This window comes from Pan paniscus, chromosome 15 (genome assembly GCF_029289425.2).
Source record: "Pan paniscus chromosome 15, NHGRI_mPanPan1-v2.0_pri, whole genome shotgun sequence".
Classification (NCBI taxonomy): Eukaryota; Metazoa; Chordata; class Mammalia; order Primates; family Hominidae; genus Pan; species Pan paniscus.
In genome coordinates, this window is record NC_073264.2 from 63,968,306 (window position 1) to 63,983,429 (window position 15,124).

Genomic DNA, 15,124 nt, shown 5'->3' on the forward strand with positions numbered 1-15,124 from the left:
GAAATTCCATAGAAATGTAGTTTGCTTTCTCCCTTCTGTTTTCATGCGTACTACTTCAAGGGGCCATTTAACTGGAAAATTTATACTGTATCTTGTAAAATATTGAAAAAGGAGTAATTCTCACCCCCTTTCACAATTCCTCCACATAGCTGCCCCCAAGTATCTCACCTGCACTCCCTCTGAAGGCTTCTCTCCCTCAACTCCTACGTTCCTCGTCCATTCCCTATGCCTCCACTCAACCTATTCCTAACAACACCTGCCCTGGCTTAAAACAACTTACTTACATGTTGCTTCATGAAATTCTCCTAACTAAACATCTACTTTGCTCATTTGCTTTTTCCCTTTGACATTGAAAGACGCTTTTTGAGCAGGTCTTAAAGAAAAACCGTAAGTCAACCTCACAAGGTTAAAATAACAAAAAAAAAAAAAATTGTGGGAAATGGCCAGGAAAGTATTATGCCATCTAATTATCACGTGTCAAAAATCAGTACCTAAAAAGAATAGTCTCCAATGATGTTTATAAAGTAAAATAGCTCAAGACTGGTTTCCTCTAAAACTCTGTGTACAAGCTTTATTTTTCATCTTCTGTATTTGATGTGAATCAGCTGGGTGTAGGAAGTGAGGATTTTTTAAAATTTGGTTTTATTTATTTTAAGGAGGATCTTGAGTTCTTCTTTGCCCCAAATATGAGATACATGAGAAAAATTAAAATCAGCTCCATGAAAAGGCAAGGAAGAGATTAGAGATACCAGATGATTGGAGAGGGAGATATCTATTTTATAGATGTGTGTAAGGTAAAGTGGAAAATAAAGAATTATAAGTTCTCTATAAAACATATGAGACGGGAGAAATTTAAGTGGAGGACAGCATAGAAGACACATACATTTTAAATTTATAGCCAGGAAGTCTCTTTCTAATTTTTAAATGAGCAAAAAAGGCAAAGGGAAAATCAAGAATAAATTCTAGCAGGAAAAATGGCAGCACTCTGAGTTTTAGAGGAAAGCAACAAATTACTGTGAGAGGTAATAAGACTGTTTTGGGGAAATAGAATAATGAGTTATTTTCACGAACTGAATTTTCTAAATTGAATGTGATGACTGGTAATAATTGATGATTAATGGTTCAGTGCTTTGCACCTTCTAAGCACTTAATAAATATGACTGATTGACTGATATGTCACTTACAAATACAGAATAACAGTTACGAAGCAATTATACAAGCAATACGTGACTGGAAAAGCTTAATGCATCTGAAGATCCTACTAAAATAGAAACTAAATAATAACAATAATAACCCATACCTTTTCTGTATCAATGCCTTTTGACATGGACCATGTTGAGACAATATAATCCATGACTCGCTCACTAAGGCCTTTCGGGACCTGATAGAGTTTTAGGAAGTCCCGTACATTATTCAGCATCTCATGGTATCGGTTGGTGTTGGCATACATTTGCTGGAAAATTGTTGTAACATTTCCAAAAATAGTTGCATAAAGAAGAGCTGAAAGAGAAGAAATGATAAAAATAAAACAAATATCTCGTGAAAAAAATACAAATATTTGCTAAATCAATGAATAATTTGACAGAGACATCCTTATAAACTTGCAGGGGTAAATACATGTTGAACTCTGAGAAGACTGCCTGACACCTGGTATTCACTCAGAAAACGTTACCTACAGTAGGAGAAACATGACTTTATGAGCATGCACAGCTCTAGTCAACATGACAAAACATGAGTCATCTTTTCTGAAGAATCAGATGATCCAAAGTTATAATTTAGCCTAAGAAATTCTATTTGTTAGTAGATTAAAGTTCTCCTCCACTTTGTCCCCCTGAATGAAGCCTAATCAATTTAAATTCTTCAGGGATTGATGATCCAGTTTAGAAACATATGCTCTTTCTCACTGCCTGCTCCTTCCAGTTTTTGGAATACCTCCCTGGTTATAAATATTTTTGACAGAACATCAGAAATTTAGGGAGTGGAGACAAATTAATGTGCTTCATGTTTAGAAGGTTCTGAAGATAAAGAGGTTTGGAGTTTTTAGCCAAAATAAAACTTTGGCAATGCCGAGAAATTCCAGTTATTAAATTCATGTAATTATTCCAGTGATTTTTTTTATTCCATCATTTTAATTAAATGTAAAGTTAGCCCACTGACTATTGTCATTCATCTACAGGGGACTACAGGTGGTATAGGGTATTTCAAAGCCCCAACTGTTCCCTCCTCCTCAATCCATAATTCACCAACTCTTCTTTCTCCAGACCTAGTCAGGCTATTAATGCTGACAGGATCCTACAAAAGCTTATTTAGGGTACAGTTCAGCCTAAACTGAACAAACTTCCAATCTTCAATAGCACACTACCCGCAACTTCCCTGCCCCTCTGGTTTCACTCTCTTGTTAACTGGAAGCTTTTTTGAAAAGGGGGCAGTACTTTATTCACCTTAATGTTCAGTACACAGGCATTTCATAAGCATTTCACAAGTAAGTAGACTCACAGGCAACGATAATTTCCATCCTACATCCTCCAAGCATTTGAAAAATGACTCTAAACAAAATATAGGCTGTTTCACTTTGCAGTTTCATCAGCCAAATCCCATTTGATGGAAGTGGTATAAAATCAAGCTAGTGAAGCAACTTAAGATCTTTAATATACTGCTTTTAGAAAATTATTTGTTTTCTTCAAGAAGAGCTGTTCTCCTCTGAGTATAACAAATTACAATTTCACAACAGAAAGCTATTATTTTATAAAAATGTAGTCAGTTTTTCTGCTATTATTTGATGCCAGTGCAGGACAATTTTTTAAGACAGATGATATTTTGTTAGACCTGTGTAGGAGGAATACAGTGTTGACATTTCCCAAGTGAGTCTTTATACCTTTCAATATTCATATTTAAAAACAAAAAAATTATCATTTTGTCCATCTTTCAACGTCCTGTGTGCATATATTTATTTTAATAGTTCAAAATAAATGTGTTTATCTTTAATGTATCAGTTTTCCATGTTGAAATGAAGAGGTTACTAGGATTCTGGTTATAGTATCCTGAGATCTTGATTCTATAAAGAATTATTAAGTTTATTAAAAGATATAGAGTTCTTTCCTAAAAAAAAAAAAAAACTAAAGGTAATCACAGACTTAACATCTCTATTCCACCATTGTTGCTATTAAGAAAAACAAACAGAAATAAGGTTAACAAATTAATGATAGCAGAATCATCTAACAAATATGGAATTTTACATTTTCAGAAAAGAGAAATAAGAAAAATTTACATTTTTAAAATAATGAGTATTTAGGGGTTAATGAAATAATGCTGCAATTATGATTTTTAGTAGTGCTCAGCTATCATAAATTGTCAATAAATGTCACAGAACTACCTATTATTTTGACATGTTTAACTTGTTTGGCTCTCTAAGATGCTTGCAACACGCTACATTTGCCAAATGTCTTATTACTGCCTTCTAGTTTAACAAATTATGACACATTTCATCTTTTAGGGTACATTAAATGTATACACAAAATATATTCTGCTCATATAAAAGTTTAAGATAAAATATGAAGAACCTGCTAATGTATTAAAAGTTTGCAGCACTAATAAGTGAAGAATTATCAACATCCCATTAAGTTTGGCATATTATAAAAATATCTATTTTGTTCATTTTTCATTTTCATTATTTTATGAACACATAATACTTATACATATTTATGAGGTACAATGATATCTTGATATAAGCATATAATGTATAATGATCAAATCAGGGTAATTGGTTATCATTTCTTTGCGTTAGGAACATTCCAATTCCACTCTTCCAGTTCTTATGCAATTTACAATCAATTATTATTACCCATATTTGCCCTATTGTGCTACTGAACCTGGATCTTACTTGTATTTTTGTACCCATTAACCAACTGCTCTTTATCCCTCACTGCTTCTCATTTTCATGCGAATGTAGGGTCCCTACATCAGATAAGACTAAACAAGATAATAATTTAAAGTTGGAGATTCAATTGTATGTTTACATTTTTGTAATTTTATTTTGAAATAATTTTAGACTCAAAAGAAGTCGCAGAAATAGTGCAGAAAGCTTGCATTGCCCACATGCAGCTTCTCACAAGGATGACATCCTACACAATTATAGTAATATATCAAAACCAGGAAACTGACAATGGCACAGTACAATTAACCAAACTAGAGAACTTTTTTTTTTTGGCCCGTTTTTCTTTTTTTCATATGCACTTGTTTCTTCGGTGTATAGTTTTATAAAATTTTATCACATATATAGATTCATGTCATTTACATATATTTTTAAAAAGAGAAATCACTTCTTCCTTATGAATATCTTCAATCTTGAGCCTGGAATACATTTCAAAAGAGATAATGTGACAGCATGTATGATACTCCAGCAAGCAACAACAGCACTGCCCAAACAAATGGGCACATCTTTAATGAGAGAGGCCTTGGAGCATGACACACAATAATGAGGGAAACTGATCTCAGTAGAAGCTCCCTCTAAACTGCTAACTCTCAAAATAATACCTCCCTCCCATATTACAGACACACCTAACTTCTTGGATGTCTAATCATTATTTGGATCTAACACATCCGAGAAGGAACTCAGTCTACAGCACCCTCTCTCCAACAGCCAAATGCACTTTTCACCTCTGCAAACAGCAAAGCCATACCTAGTTGCTCAGATCAAAAACCTCAAAGTTATTCTTCAATCCATTCTTTGATTCATCTCCTATATCTGATCCATCAACAATTCCTGTTGGCTTTACCTTCAACATATAGCTTCAGTTCAATCACTTCTCACTACCTCTACCAGCATCCTTGCAGTCTCTTAAGAGTGCGTGTCTTTGGACCAATTACTAAACCTCCGTTGGCCTCTATGTCCTCACTTAGAACTTTAAAATTACACTGGAATCTTCACAAAAGGGCGCGCTAAATGAGATAACGCATATAAAACAGTATAAAAAAAGAGTCTAGTAGCGACTAGGTATCCAGAAATGCTATGCATCATCATCACCACAAAATCATTTCCCAAACAAAAAGAATAATCATATATATATATATGATATATATATATATATATGATCTTGGCCACATATAATCATAGCACTGCCTCTTCCACTGGCCATCACTCCTATCAGTCTTCTCTTCATTCCCTCTGCTTCAGTATACATCTTCTTGTTGCTGATCAAACAACCTAAACTAACTCATTCTTCAGGGCCCCTTTACTAGCTGTTCCTTGAACACTCTTCTGCATGATCCTCGCTTGGTCTGTTTCCGCTCCTCATTCAGGTCTCTGCTCAAAACCTGACTCATCGGCTGGGTGCAGTGGCTCATGCCTGTAATCTCAGCATTTTGGGAGGCCAAGACAGGCGATCACAAGGTCAGGAGTTCAATACCAGCCTCACCAACATGGTGAAACCTCATCTCTACTAAAAATACAAAAATTAGCTGGGCATGGTGGTGCACACCTGATATCCCAGCTACTTAGGAGGCTGAGGCAGGAGAATCGCTTGAACCCGGGAGGCGGAGGTTGCAGTGAGCCGAGATAGCACCACTGCACTCCAGCCTGGGCGACAGAGCGAGACTCTGTCAAAAAAAAAAAAAAAAAAACCCTCATTCATCACTGAGGCCTTCCCTGACCATGCTGTCTAAACATCCTCTTCCCTCACTATCACTATCCACCTCCTTACTATGCTTTATCATTCTTTATTTTATTTATCACTACTTTAACTTATATTACTTATTTATTTATTTATTCATTTATTATCCATCTTTTCCCCTAGGAATGCAAATTCCAAGAGGGCAGGTGTGGGCCTGGTCCTTTTGGCTCACTGCTGTATTTTCCCAATATAGACCAGTTCCTAGAACATGGCAAGTGTTCAAATATTTTTTTCCTGTAAATTCACACACCAAAAACTAAAAAACAGTTTTTCAGAAACATTTTATTTTCACATCAAAATCTCACTACCAGTGTTACAAATATATAGAAGGAATATACACTGTTAAGGCAGGTAGGGGAGTGAAACATTTAAAGGCTAAGGTTATTCATGTCCTAACCATATTAAGGTAAAAATAAATTGGAAGTTCCATTGTCATTCATTGAACATGAATTCCCATGGTCTGGCCAGTTTTGTCAGTTTTGTAGAGACCCCTTACATTATTTTACCTTTTGAATGAAGATATCATATAGTCAATCCATGTACTTTACTGTTAATAGTAATAATTAGGTTAATTTGTGACAATTTCATAAGGGTCTTTTTATATGCTCTCCTGCAGACTTACAGACTTCAGATAACTGCTAATTGTGCAAGCTAATCATACTTAAGGTCTTAGTAAATCTGGCATACATACCAGCAAATGCCTTACATAGAAAGTCTTACATTTTTCTTATTCACCACAAAAGGATTATTTTGAAGATAATTATGACACACAAAAGATGGAATATAGACCTTGCCTCTCAATGGAAGGGGTCACAAATTCTTTGAGAACTCTTCCATTGAGAGGCAAGGTCTATATTCTGATCCCTTGAATGTAGGCATACCCTATGACTCTTTGACCACTAGAATATTTTGACCATGATTTTGTGCCAATGTCTAGGCCCAGAGGCCTTACAAAACTAGAAACTTCTAATTCCTCACTATTGAAACACCTGCTCTTGGAATCTAGTTTTCATGCTGTGAGGAAGCCCGAGCATTTTTCTGGAGAGGCCCACATAGAGAGGAATAAAGGCCCCTGGCCAATAGCTTTGGCTGAACTCCCAGCTAAGCACTGGCCATAGCTGAGCAATTTACAATATTGATGTGAGTATACATTTCTGGTTAACACTTATGACTATGTAGGTGGTTCGACCATTCCTTTTTTTCTTTTCATATTCATGATATTTAATAATGATACTTAAGAAATAAAACAAAATGTTCCATCAGTCTGTGATTGTATGTGCAGGATACAGCTTGAGAACATCAGCCTACCAGCCATGTGGCTGAGTCAACTAAGTAGTTTTCAGGACCATTGAAGCCATCCTAGCTGATACTACATGAACTTGAAATAAGTCATACCCTCACAGCCCTGTGCAAATTGTAGATTCATGAATAAAATAAATAATTATTCTTTTCTTAAGCCACTAAATGTGATTACTTATGTAACTATCATCAATTTAACGTTAATAACACAGAGTGGTTCTCAATTGGGCAGGGGTCCTGGAGGAGGAGGGTACTGAGTCCTTTATGACACACATCACAGCCCAAGAGAATATTCTGAAAAACAATTTTTAATATGTAATATAGTTTTATATTTTAAAATGGAAAAATGCCTTTTATTTTTATAATATAAACATTAAAGACATGAAAGAATACACAATGTTATCAAAAAGAGACAGGTCAAAAGACTGAACAATGTTATAACTTATCACAGACATCACTATTCATTCAAGCATTGTTGAGTTTAGTAGATATTTATTTGACACCTATTATATGCCAGCCACTATACCAACCTCTGGGAACACAATGATAAAAAAGACAGACATAATCCCCACCCTCCAGTAGTATCCACTCCTCCCTATAGAAAACTATTCATCCTTAATTCTCCCAAATTATATTCTTTGAAAGAAGATGAATCTTTCTCTTTTTATAGTTTATAAAAATTCATATAGCAAATCTAAGCATATAAACAATATAGTTTATTTCTCAGGGTTAAACAATTTGTAGAGTCAAAGAAAAATCATGTTAAGCTAATTAACTGTAACCTGGCCTTCACTCTTATGAATTTCTCACGATAAGAGATCAAATAGTGATATTCAGGTCTCTAAAAAAATGTGGTCCAGTTATTTCATTTGCTCATTAGGTCAAGCTGCATCTCTCCATCTCCTTATTAGTAATTTTTCCTTCTTAGATATTATATTTTGTGCCCCTCCATAATGATAACCAATACTAACTTTTCCTAATTATCTTCCTTTTATAAATCTTGCCAAGTGATATTGGCCTTAGACTAAGCAGTTTAAACTATTGATATGATAATGCATTGGCAGTAACGCTTAAGGCCTCACAGGTGATCCAACCATCATTTTCTACTTTTATTTCTATTCACTAAAGTTCACCTTTAATAATGACATTTATGATGTGGAAGGAAAATGTTCCAGCAATCTGTGATCATCTGTGTAGCACGCAGCTTGTTAAAACATTTGAAATGGCTCCGGTTGGCCTTAGCACAAAGTGGAGAAGCTGATCTTCAGAAACTTCCAGTTTCCAAGTTGCTCTCCTTCCATCTCTCTCATAATGGCTCCTGGCTTCGCTGGATGCTCTTTTGCAGTGACCCATATATGTAGGCACCCTCTATGCATCTGCTACGAGCCAGGCAATTTCTATTTTCCAATCTTCACTTAATCTACACCCCATTCCATCTAGTATCTGGGCTGTGCCAACTGTTTTGTTAGAAACTGGTCTCATCAATAACTTTAAGTGTTAAATACTGAAAACTATTTGACGCATTTTCCCTCTAAGAGATGTTGGAATTTGGAAAGGGAAATTCCAAGTGATACAGTGAGTTGACTGAATCACTATTTGAATGAACTGTCAACTAGTAAAATTAGTTAGGACACAGCAGGATCACTTTTGGAACTTACCAAATTTTAGTATAATATTGGATAGATGTCACCTATCTTAGAGCTGATCCTGTGATTACCATAACTGACTTTGTCAAAATAGCCCCAATAATTATATGGCAATGACTATTGATATTATTTCCTATATGCCCTAAAGAATCACTTAACTTTAGAAAGTTAATCACAAACCTGCATTAATCAATTACTAATGTAACAAAGATGGAAGAAATGGAGAGAGGGAGAGGAATGAAGGGAAAGATGTGGGAAGACTGTTTACTTGAAAAAATTATAAGAAATTAACATAACAGTAAAAACAAAGAATCAAAGTATTCAGATGGCTTGATCTCCACTTTATCCTTCTATGATAGTTATTCTCTTTTAAGCTAAGTGTATTAGTCAGGGTTCTCTAGAGGGACAGAACTAATAGGATATATCCTCACTTAATATTAATCTTAATATATAAAGGGGAGTTTATTAAGTGTTAACTCACATGATCATAAGGTCCCACAATAGGCCATCTGCAAACTGAGGAGCAAGAAGAGCCAATCCGAGTCCCAAAACCGAAGAACTTGGAGTCTGATGTTCAGTGGCAGGAAGCATCCATCATGGGAGAAAGATGCAGGCTGGGAGGCTAGGCCAGTCTAATCTTTTTATGTTTTTCTGCCTGTTTTATATTCTAGCTGCACTGGCAGCTGATTAGATGGTGCCCACCCGGATTAAGGGTGGGTCTACCCTTTCCAGTCCACTGACTCAAATGTTAAACTCCTTTGGCAACACCCTCACAGACATACCCAGGATCAATACTTTGCATCCTTCAATCTAATCAAGGTGACACTCATTATTACCCATCACAAGGCCACCCCTTGTCAACTTGAACCCATATACATCTCCTGAGATCATAATCTTCAAATAAAGACAATAATAAAGTCATAATTACACCTAACATAATACAACTATCCTTTGTACAACCAGAAACACACCAATCCCCAACCCAAATACTATTAAAGTTAACAATACTTAAATGCTGATATGAAGTCAACATGATAAAGAAAAAAAAAAGGAAATAAAATGAAGATATTTTCTTAGTACAAGTATATACGTGCACAAACACATTTTTCACAAAAGGAGGAAATACTGATGACAATTACAACCCTCATTTCTGCAGCTGGTCAGATGGTAGTAGCTGGTATTGATGACTACCTTCTACTACCCATTCTGTATTCCTTTTGCCTTCAGCAAGCACTTCAGCAGGTCGTGATTTTTTCCTGGTGGAGTGACCCAAACCTTCATTCCTGAAGAGTCTGAGTCATTTGTAGTCCTGGCTGGATTGGGTTGTTGTAGTTTCCCATTGACCTTAATCACAGGGCATGGTAATACTAAGAGATGCCCTAATGGATCTCCTGTATTCCATGCATACTCTTCCTTACCTCCACTGGGGAGTAGTAAACTAATTTCATCTTGAAAGTGTGGGACAATCACCCAAGCCAACACTGTATCTCCCTTCTTAGCCTGTTGACTTAAAGGTAGGAAGAGCCCAAAGTGTCCAGGTGGCAATCTTAACTTCCAGTTTAATGGAATCTTTGTTGTGTCTCCTGGTTCCTCACTCTGGAACCAAGACCTCTAGGTCAGCAGAATATAATATCGCAGGAACAGGAAGTGAAAATTTTGCTAGTGGATCCCTAGGGGTGATGGTGAATGGTGCCACTTCCACTTCCACCCCTTAATTACTAGACCCATGAATCTTGGCTATGGGAGAAACAATACCATATATTGGATGCTGATTCAGAGCATACATGGCCTTCTGGAGAACTCTGGCCAAGACCTGCAAAGTATTATCACCTAATTGGCATTGTAATTCTGATTTCAAAAGACCATTCCACCATTCTATTCATCCAGCTGCTTCAGGATGATGGGGAACATGGTAAGACCAGTGAATTCCATGAACATGAGCCCACTGCCACACTTCTTTAGCTGTAAAGTGAGTGCCTTGGTCAGAGGCAATGCTGTATGGAATACCATGATGGAGGATAAGGCATTCCATGAGTCCACGGATGGTAGTTTTGGCAGAAGCATTGCATGCAGGATAGGCAAACCTATACCTGGAGTAAGTGTCTATTCCAGTGAGGACAAACCTCTGCCCCTTCCATGATGGAAGAGGTCCAATATAATCAACCTGCCACCAGGTAGCGGTCTGATCACCCAGAGTAATGGTGCCATATCGAGGGCTCGGTGTTGGTCTCTGTCGCTGGCAAATTGGACACTCAGCAGTGGCCATAGCCAGATCAGCCTTGGTGAGTGGAAGTCCATGTTGCTGAGCCCATGCATAACCTCCATCCCTGCCACCATGGCCACTTTGTTCATGGGCGATGACAGGGGTGGCTGGGGAAAGAGGCCAAGGGGTGTCCACACAACAAGTCATCCTATCCACTTGATTATTAAAGTCTTCTCCTGCTGAGGTCACCTGTTGGTAAGCACTCACATGAGATACAAATATCTTCAGTTTTTGACCACTCAAAGAAGTCCATCCACATACCTCTTCCCCAAATTTCTTTGTCACCAATTTTCCAAACATGCTTCTTTCAAGTCCCTGACCATCCAGCCAAACCACTGGCTACAGCCCATGAATCAGTACATAATCGCACATCTGGCCATTTCTCCTTCCATGCAAAGTGCATAACCAGGTGGCCTGCTTGAAGTTCTGCCCACTGGGAAGATTTCCCTTCACTGCTGTCCTTCAGGGAGGTCCTAGAAAGGGGCTGTAGTGCTGCAGCTGTCCACTTTCGGGTGATACCTGCATATCATGAAGAACCATCTGTGAATCAGGCCCTAGTCTTCTCTTCCTCTGTAAACTGATCATAGGGAACTCCCCATGAGGCCACTGGTGCAGGCTGGGGGAGAGAAGGCAGGGTGGCAGGAATGGAGACCATGGGCATTTGAGACACTTCTTCATGTAACTTACTTATGCCTTCAAGACTTGCTTGAGTCAGATCACATATATATCACTTCCATTTGATGATAGAATGCTGCTGTGCATGACCCACTTTATGACTAGATAGGTCAGAAAGCACTCAGTTCATGATAGACAGTTTAGGTTCCATAGTGACTTGATTACCCATAGTCAAATCTTCAGTTTCCACCAAAGCCCAGTAACAGGCTAAGAGCTGTCTCTCAAAAGGAGAGTAGTTATCTGCAGAAGACAGCAGGGCCTTGCTCCAAAATCCTAGAGGCCTCCACTGTGATTCATCTATGGGGGCCTGCCAAAGGCTCCAAACAGCATCCCTATCTACCACTGACACCTCAAGCACCATTGGATCTGCTCAGTCACTAAGTAAATTCATTTTCTTTATTCTCTCTAATCCAGCAAAACTCACTTAGCTTCTAATAAAATTAGTACACTTGCCTTGCTTACACAGCTACAGATTTTTTTGTAACTTTGATTAAAAACTATCTAGGCAATATAGAAAAATCCCTCTGAAATAGGAATAATAGTATATGTTCAGGGAATACTGAACTCACCACTTCAGACTCATTTATTATGGATCAAACAATAGTTCCTAAATGTATCAACTGTCAGGCCACCATAGACAACCAGAGAGTAAAACTCTATGCTATCTTTAGAAGTCCCCAGCTACCTCTTAGTGCCCATCTTTTCCCAACTTCTTACTTGCTACCATCACTCTAAGCCCCCTTCTCACAGGACCTACCCCCTTGCTTAAGGCATCACACCCTCCTAGTTGGTGCAGTTGCCCATCGAATACAAAGGCTAACTTAGTCACTAAAAGATTCTCTGGAGGGGAGCTGTCTTAGGCAATGAGCCACGGTCTCAAGTGAGTGCAATGCCAACCTTGGAACACTCGTCACTTCTCCATGTTTCTCAGAAATTTTAAACCCAGCTTGGAAAGAAGCAGAGGAAGAAAGAAAGTGAGGGAGGTTTTACAAGAAACACAGCCAGAGACTGCTGATGATGCACAGTCACTCAGAGGTTCCCAGAAGGAAAATGAAGTCTTTTCTGTGACATGATTTTTCAAAATCTATAGTTACAAAGACTAAAACTTCAGCTGAATACAAATGACTAAGGAGAAATCAGATAGGTCTGTGTTAAAAGATGCAAAGCTGGACAAGGGTCAACACCAACACACAACTTTATGTTCTCAAGGAGCAGAACACCAACTTGGAAAAGATAGTAGGACTGACTTATTTTGCCGCTGAAATTTTGGTTTGCTTTTATTTTCTATCTCTAAAAATTGATTTTTTTTTTTTTTTTTGAGACAGAGTCTCTCACTCTGTCACCCAGGCTGGAGTGCAGTGACGTAATCACAGCTCACTGCAGCCTTGACCTCTCAGGCTCAAGCAATCCTCCACCTTAGCTTCCAGAGTAGCTGGGATCACAGATATGTGCCAACACACCCGGCTCATTTTTTTGTGCAGACAGGGTCTTGCTATGGTTCCCAGGCTGGAAAACTGCTATTTTTATAGATTCAAGGAACAACTGAAAGTATAACATATTTCACAAATTATGTAGCTGATGACACATGTCTTTGTCGCTTCTATTTTGTTTCTATTTTTTTCCTATCTTAAGTTAGGAAAAAGCACATTTCCCCCCACCATCTCCATTTACACACACACACACACACACGCGCGTGCGCGGTATAATTATGATCTGATCTGATGATTGATAATAGCATGAGATGTATCTTTCAGGATATTTGTAAATTCTTTGATTGCATCTTTAAAAAACAACTTTAAAACACAAAATAAGAAAACTACAATGATAAGAGTTCAGCTATGTAGCAATCCATTATTTCGATACAGAGATTTTCCTATGACCTTGAATTTATAAAATGCAAAGATTACCTTACCTATTTATAAGTCTAGCTTTATCAGCTACAGAAGAAAAAAAAGGAATAACAAAATACAACAAGTCCTCTCTTACTATGATGAAAAACTGAATTTCTTTTGTTTATGGCTCTTCTCTGTTTATTTTGTACTAGAAACACATTTGAATGACCCAGGAATCTTTGCTTTTCCGTGGTGATACCTGCAAGACGTTTCTCCAATCATAAGCACCAGCATGTAAAAGAAGCAACAAATACAGAATATAACTTACATCACTTTTTCTATTTATCTATAAAGTTAGTGTTACTATTATGCTTACTTAAATATGGAAGCATTAGGATAATACTTAAAATAATACTGAAATTTTATTAAAATACCAGTAAGATTGATCCGAGATCCAAAGACTGAAGTGGCCGGCACTGCCAATAACCTAAATAGTTTGGGGTCCTGAGAATGATCCCTATGGAATAGCCAGGAGCTTCTCATAACTTCTGAGAAATCATGTCATAATATGTCTTCTGGCTGATTCTCAAAAAAATTCATTTTTGCTTCTAAATCTTTGTTCATACAGTTCCCTTGTGGTGGATTTAAAAACATTACCACAAATTTTTCCTCTCTCGGTATGCAAATCCCTTCGTGGTAAGACTTTACTGCTTCTCCCACTAAAAGATGGAATCTATTTCCTTGAGTCTTCCCTAGATTTGTAAATTCCTTTGACCAATAGGATGTGGCAGAGATGAGATTATGCAACTTCCAGAGCTAGACCTTCAGAAGACTTGAAGTTTTTGCCTTTACTCTCTTAGGATGCTGCCTTGAAATCATCACCCTGAAGAAGTCTGTGTTGTACTGAGGGACAACAAGAGAGCAAGAATAGCGAAGTCTAGTTATTCTTGTAGTCCCCACTGAACCTAGCTCCCAACTAATGCATCAGCTAAATGTAGCTGCCTGAGGAAACCCAAGCCATGAGCAGAAGAACCAATTGCTCAGTCAACCCAGAGGATCATGAGAAATGATGAATGGGTGTGGATTTAGGTCACTTTGGAGGCATTTCTTAGACAGCAATAAACAACCGATGCATCTTTCTCCCATGAAAGCCCTCCGTTTTGCTCCATCCTTCCTAAGTCCCAGACACTCTTCAGGGCCTATTATTTTCTTCATGAAACCTCTTCTGGTTATCCCAGGTCAAGAAATTTTTCTTTCTATTCTTCTACAGAACCTAGCAACATACCACTGTTTAAAATTAATCATTCATCTTGCTTTATAGTCTTTAACGTGTGTTGACATATCTTCTATAAATCTAATGAGGTCCTTACATCTCTCTATAATTGACAGCATAGTTCTGGACACATAACTATGCTATATTTACATCAAAGATACAAATGGAATTAAACTTAAATATTCTCCTTGTGTAGCAAAGTAAACAGCAAGTGCACAAGAACCACCATCCCAGTTTAAATATGACTGAGAATACTTTTAAAGTACTCTGACATGCCAGTCTGAAGAGATGGAAGACAAAAAACAAACCATTAAGAGGGATGAAATCACAAGGCTATGGCTAATCACAAGGTGAAAATTATCTCCTAATATCTTCCAAGAATATTAAAACCTGGGAACATCAATTGTTGAAACCTGGCAGTTTATGAAAAATATATTATAAGCCATAGTATATAAAGACTTCCTCAG

At 37.4% G+C, this 15,124-nt stretch overlaps 1 protein-coding gene across 1 annotated transcript in view; it reads right to left on the minus strand.

Moving 5' to 3' along the window:
- The window catches only part of KCNH5 (potassium voltage-gated channel subfamily H member 5), a 336,154-nt gene that overhangs the window by 141,201 nt on the left and 179,829 nt on the right, over positions 1-15,124 (minus strand). The window contains exon 8 of the mRNA XM_003831625.5: positions 1,301-1,500. Within this exon, the coding sequence (XP_003831673.1) occupies positions 1,301-1,500 (200 nt within the window). The remainder of the gene's footprint in view (positions 1-1,300; positions 1,501-15,124) is intronic.